The 6,000-nt window shown below is 42.4% G+C and overlaps 1 protein-coding gene across 1 annotated transcript; it reads left to right on the forward strand.

Annotated features, from left to right (window-relative positions):
- The first annotated feature begins 1,072 nt into the window (after nucleotides 1-1,072).
- Nucleotides 1,073-5,018, forward strand: LOC101771065 (bifunctional 3-dehydroquinate dehydratase/shikimate dehydrogenase, chloroplastic). Its single transcript, XM_004962797.2, has 10 exons — nucleotides 1,073-1,562; nucleotides 1,754-1,859; nucleotides 2,183-2,401; nucleotides 2,623-2,978; nucleotides 3,089-3,152; nucleotides 3,248-3,353; nucleotides 3,437-3,577; nucleotides 4,047-4,195; nucleotides 4,297-4,462; nucleotides 4,578-5,018. The coding sequence occupies exons 1-10, from the start codon at nucleotides 1,351-1,353 to the stop codon at nucleotides 4,619-4,621; spliced, it is 1,563 nt and encodes a 520-aa protein (XP_004962854.1). The 5' UTR covers nucleotides 1,073-1,350; the 3' UTR covers nucleotides 4,622-5,018.
- Nucleotides 5,019-6,000: the final 982 nt, after the last annotated feature.

Here is a 6,000-nt window from a genome sequence, read left to right on the forward strand (position 1 = left end):
TATCGGATATTCGAATGCTAATTAAGAGAACTAAATATAAGTTAATTATAAAACTAACTGCAGAATCCTATACTAATTCACGACACAAATCTATTAAGTCTAATTAATTCATCATTAGCAAATGTTTACTGTAGCACCACATTATCAAATCATGGACTAATTAGGCTTAATAGATTCGTCTCACGAATTAGATTCTATCTGTACAATTAGTTTTATAATTAGACTATATTTAATACTCCTAATTAGTATCAAACATCTGATGTGACAGGTACGAAGGGGGTGTTTGGTTCCACCTTGCTAAACAACTAAAGTTTAGCAACTTTTAGCTGCTAAACTGCCAAACACCCTTGCTAAAACTTGCTAAAGTTGAGTTGCTAAAGTTTAGCACTTTAGCAAGTTTTGGTTGCTAAAACTTGCTAAAAGGTGGGCTGGACAACCTATACCCCTCATTTATTGCTTATCTCCCCCTCCTACGCACCTTTAATAAGGGTAGATAGATCTTTTTACAGCTCATTAAATGTCTTTTAGCAAGAGTATCCAAACAGTTTTTGCTAAAATTTAGCAACTAAAGTTTAGCAAATTTTAGCCGCTAAACTTTAGCGAGAGGAACAAACAGGACCTAAAGTTTAGGAGTGTGTTCCCAATCACCCCATAAGCCATGCCAACTTAAATCTGGTTAGAGTAATGATTTTGCTCGGTATTTGATTGGTTGCACTAGATTTAGCCCTTGTTTACTTCCCTCCAAACTTCCAACTTTGACACTATGCAAAAAGAAGATTCCCCATCACATCAAACTTGCGGTACATGCATGGAGTACTAAATGTAGACGAAATTAAAAACTAATTGCACAGTTTTGTTGTACTTTGCGAGATGAATCTTTTGAGCCTAATTAGTCAATATTTAGACAATAATTCACAAATACAAACGAAACGCTACAGTGTCGCATTTATGGCAAAATGCCAATTTGGCACCTCCCAACTTGGAAAGTAAATAAGGGCTTAGTATATACAAGTTCATCTTGTTTGGTTGGATGCATTGATTTGAGTGAGCTCACCTTGCACAGCACATGGTGAGTTTTAACTCCATCACCTTCGTATCTTCACAGCCACGGACGAACTGAACTATTTCATCTCCTCTTTCTTCCCCTACCGAATCCGCCTCCACCTGCAAGCAGCGCACGCACCACTAACAGTCCAGCACGACACCGGCGACGACAGCGCACATACGAAGCACGTCAAATTCGAGTTCCGTTGTGGCGATTGGAGCTTCGTGCGGCTGAATCCTGCGTAATTAATTAGTTTATTGGGCAAAACGTATTGCGTTCTGCTGAATCGGATCCTCAGTCTGGCAATGGAGAGGTCAGCGCGGCGGGGTACGCTGGTCTGCGCGTCGCTGACGGCGCGGTCGCCCCGGGAGATGGCGGCGGAGGTGGCCGCCGCCGCGGCGCTCGGCGCCGATGTGGCGGAGCTCCGGGTCGACTGCCTCGACGGGTTCCAGCCGCGCATGGACCTGCCCGTGCTCCTTGCCCAGCCCCGCCCGCTCCCCGTCATCATCACCTACAGGTTCTTGTTTCTACCCGAGACAGCTTGCCGCATTCTCGGAGGATTGGCCGCATTCTCTAATCTGGTTTTCTCCCTTCAAATTCAGATTGTGTCTCTATTGTACCATCACAGGAACAGTCCGTATTTGTTTGATTGATTATGTATGAACGGTAGCGATGCTCCTAGCTTAAGTATGTATGTTGGTTGCACAGGCCGAAATGGGAAGGAGGCGAATATGAAGGCGAAGATGAGCCACGGTTTGAGGCGCTTCTGTTGGCAATGGAGCTGGGAGCTGAGTACGTGGATATTGAGCACAAGGTTGGTTTATCCTTACTGCTCTCTGATTTGGTTTCAGGAACTGAATCGATCACAAGATTACTCCTCAGGGTTATTGACAAAGGAAGTGAATTTTCTTTTCATTTGATATCAGTATGTTGCTCTGATGCTTTCAGCTTACTGAAATGGAAATGAATCTGAGAAAATTGGTTTCTGTTCTGATTTTTGGTGCATTCTAGTAACTCAAGTCCCTGAAAAGAGTTCCTAACTTTAAGTGAGTCGGCCACTAAGATCCTGTCTAAAGCTGACCAACCATTGAATTGATTACGTTGGCACTTTTTCACTGTAACAGTGTCGTTCTGCAGGTTGTCGTCAACTTTCTGAAATTTTTATCGGGGAGGAAACCCGAAACCTGCAAACTCATCGTTTCAATTCATAACTACGAGTACACACCGTCGGTAGATGAGCTTCTGAGTTTGGTGGATCAGATTCAAGCAACAGGGGCTGATATTGTGAAAATTGCAACCAGTGCTACTGAAATTGATGATGTGTCAAGAATGTTTCAAGTACTTGTCCATTGCCAAGTGAGTTTTACCGTTTGAGTATATCCAAATTCTTTCTATGCTAGTATCAGCTAAGCGATATCTTTTTTCTTTTCCAGTAGGAGTTTTATTCTACCTCACTGTTGCTTATTGCCTCATGGCATGATATCTCCTGTTGACCTTATTTTATTTATGTTATTCTACCTCAGTTTCCTTACATGATTCCTAGTTCTCATTATCTTTTATTTGAATAAATGAGCTAGGCAAAACATGTGCCAATCATTGGGCTGGTGATGAAGGAAAGGGGTTTCATTTCTCGGGTTCTTTGCGCAAAATATGGTGGATACCTTACTTTTGCGTCTCTTGAAAAAGGAAAAGAATCCACCCCTGGGCAGCCAACAGTAGCAGACTTGATTACTAAGTACAAAATTAGGCAGATTGGCCCTGACACCAAGGTCATCGGTATTATTGGAAATCCAGTTAGCCACAGTAAAAGCCTAATTGTGCAAAATCAAGCTTTCAGATCAGTGGGTTTCAATGCTGTGTTTCTGCCATTTTTGTCGGATGACTTGGTTAAGTTTCTTAAGACCTTCTCTTCACCAGAATATGCTGGCTTCAGGTAAAATCTATTTCAATGCTGTTTGTTTAATTGGTATTCACATAAATAGTCGATTTCCCCATGGTTGACATGGCCTATATTTTTTTTCCATCCAATTAATTGGACTGCAGTTGCACAATGCCCCATAAGGAAACTGCAATTAGGTGCTGTGATGATCTCGATCCTATTGCCAGAGTAATTTCACATCACATTCATTTTGCTTGTCATTTTATTGGATTGCTCAGAGCAGCCAGAGTAACATTTTGGAAAAAATAAATTATTTTCCCCAGGACATTGGAGCTATTAATACAATTGTTAGAAGGCCTGATGGAAAACTTGTTGGGTACAATACTGACTATGTTGGTGCTATTTCTGCTATTGAGGATGCCATAAGAGGTTTCTACACGCCACTACTTAGTTCTTGCATTTTTTATAACTGGTATTAAATTCTAACTGCTCTCTGGACTAACAATTTGCAGCATCACACCCAGTAGATCCGACCACTTCGCCACTGGCTAGAAGGCTTTTCGTTGTTATTGGGGCCGGTGGTGCAGCAAAAGCAGTAGCATATGGTGCAAAAGAGAAGGGAGCAAGAGTTGTAATTGCCAACCGTACTTTTGGTATTCTTGCTTCTATGGAACCCTTCTCCTCAAAAACTTTTAAATTTATATTCTAGACAGGCACAAGGCACTTAAATTACCGCATCGAATGCTGATGATATTGCTTGATCCTTTAAGCATGTGTTGCCTAAGTGGCTAAGTGCATTGTCTTGGATCTCAGATGTAAGCATTCACATTAGAGACCCTTCATGACAACTTTTTGTCTGTTTCTTAGAATCAGGTTATGTCTGGTAGGTTAGGACTCACAGGCTTTAACAAGGCAGGGGCTCAGTCGCTAAAGTCTTTTTTTAGTAGCAACATGTGTATTTTAATCTGTCGCTTATTGGACTGAAGTTTTGATTGTATTCTACAGTTCTACTCATGTTTTGTAGCATGTCTTTATTCTGAAACTTTTCTTAGCTCCCTGATTATCCTAACATGGTAAAATGATCGATTATGTTGACAAGTCAAACTTTCTGCAACATGCCAGCGCGTGCTCAAGAACTTGCCAGATTAATTGGGGGGACTGCTTTAACCATGGCTGAGTTGGAAAGCTACCATCCGGAGGATGGCATGATTCTTGCAAATGCAACATCTGTCGGAATGTATCCTAATGTCAATGAAACTCCTTTATCTAAGGTCTGAAACTTTCTTGCCTTGATTAGCGTCAGCTGTAATCGATATATTCTTTTTTATGAAAAAATCATCATAATATAATAAATAAAACTATAATCTTGCAGGAAGCTCTTAGAAACTACTCTGTTGTCTTTGATGCGGTCTACATCCCAAAAGAGACCAGACTTCTCCGAGAAGCTGCAGAATGTGGAACCACAGTCGTTAACGGTCTGGAGATGTTAGCAAGACTAGCGGTGGTTCAATTTGAGCTTTTCACAGGGGGCATGCCAGGTACTTTTTTGGACCTTTTTCTTATTCCATGATTCGAGCAATAGTCATTACTCATTAGTTCATCCTGTCGCCACTCAAAAATCTTATAGATTTTCTCTTATGACTCGCCTTACAGCTCCACAAAGGTTGATACATGATGCTATGACAAAGACGCAGTAATGCTTCTCAAAAGAGCAAGGTCCCTGCCACCACCTGCATATCATGGTTTCTGCAGAATGGTTCTAGTTCACTAGTTGTATGCATGTCGTCCTCCTTGCTTGGCCCTCAACTTTGTACAAAAACCACTGTCTTGAACGCAGGTGGACAAGCGGTTTTCATCTCACTGCTTTTCTCCTACTACCTTCAAAGATGCCATGTTGTTTTCGTCGCATATCCCCCAAATGGTTTTGAGTCGTCTGTTGTTCGAAAAAGAATAATCCATAGCTCAACATTGTTAGTAGGTTTAACTGTCTTCCAGACCACAAAACTGAGTCTGAAATACATGAATCTGTATGTTCAATAAAGATCGAATAAGTTCTGGCTCATGCTCAACAGTGTTAAAAGAGTTTTTCTGGTATCCATGGTGCAAAACCTGCTAAATGTTTGAATGGGTGCAAATGGGGTCTATGTTTTGAGCTTCCGTTCTGTAGCCTAGACACAAAAACTTGCTTTGCCAAAGAATATGTACGGTTGCAAGAATAAATCTCTTTATATTCTTTGGATGATTGTAAATTCTGTGCACATACAAATTTGTTGGACAACTCTGACATGATGAAGCCTCGTTTTTGAGAGATTCAGGATAGGTTCGCCATTCAGTCGTTGATCCCACTGACAAAATGCTTGATGATTGAGATGGTCCTGACTGAAACGTTTAGGTGTGTATTCGTATATAAGCTCAAAACTTCCAGTTTTTTTTCCGGGTTTTCCCAGAAGTGTGTATCAAAGAGCAGAAAAATCAGTAATGAAACTTCCTTGCAGCCTAACCCAAAGCAGTAGGCAATGGTACTCCTAGCCCAAAAGGTGCTTTCCACACCATCTTCAAAAGGCTAGAAACGTGGCCTTCATTCTCAAAAAACTATTTTTTTCTCTCACCAAGACCACGTTTAAAATAAAAAAAATACTTTCTCTTTTTTAAATGATTTTTTAGATTTGACTAATCGCTCCCATTTTAATTTCAACATTTCGACGGCGTGTCCAAGACTCCATATATGTTCCATGCTAGCCACAGAGCGAACCAATCGGGACGCGCCACGTCGGATCCCCCGAGGCTGCCAAGTGGGCCCAGCGCACCGCCGGCGCATCTCCACCAGACCCCCAGTCCACCACCAACTAAAAGTGCAGGCGTGCGTGCGGCAGGCGGCACCTAAACCCTCCTCCCGCTCACCTCACCAACCTCCGCGGCGGCGCCGGCTGCCCCCCGCACGCATGCACTTTTAGTTGGTGGAGGACTGGGGGTCTGGTGGAGATGCGCCGGCGGTGCGCTGGGCCCACTTGGCAGCATCGGGGGATCCGAGGCGGTTGTCACCGAGTGGGTAATACTTTTTTTGCGGTTTTTGAGG

The sequence above is a fragment of the Setaria italica genome, chromosome III, assembly GCF_000263155.2.
Source record: "Setaria italica strain Yugu1 chromosome III, Setaria_italica_v2.0, whole genome shotgun sequence".
NCBI classification, from domain to species: domain Eukaryota; kingdom Viridiplantae; phylum Streptophyta; class Magnoliopsida; order Poales; family Poaceae; genus Setaria; species Setaria italica.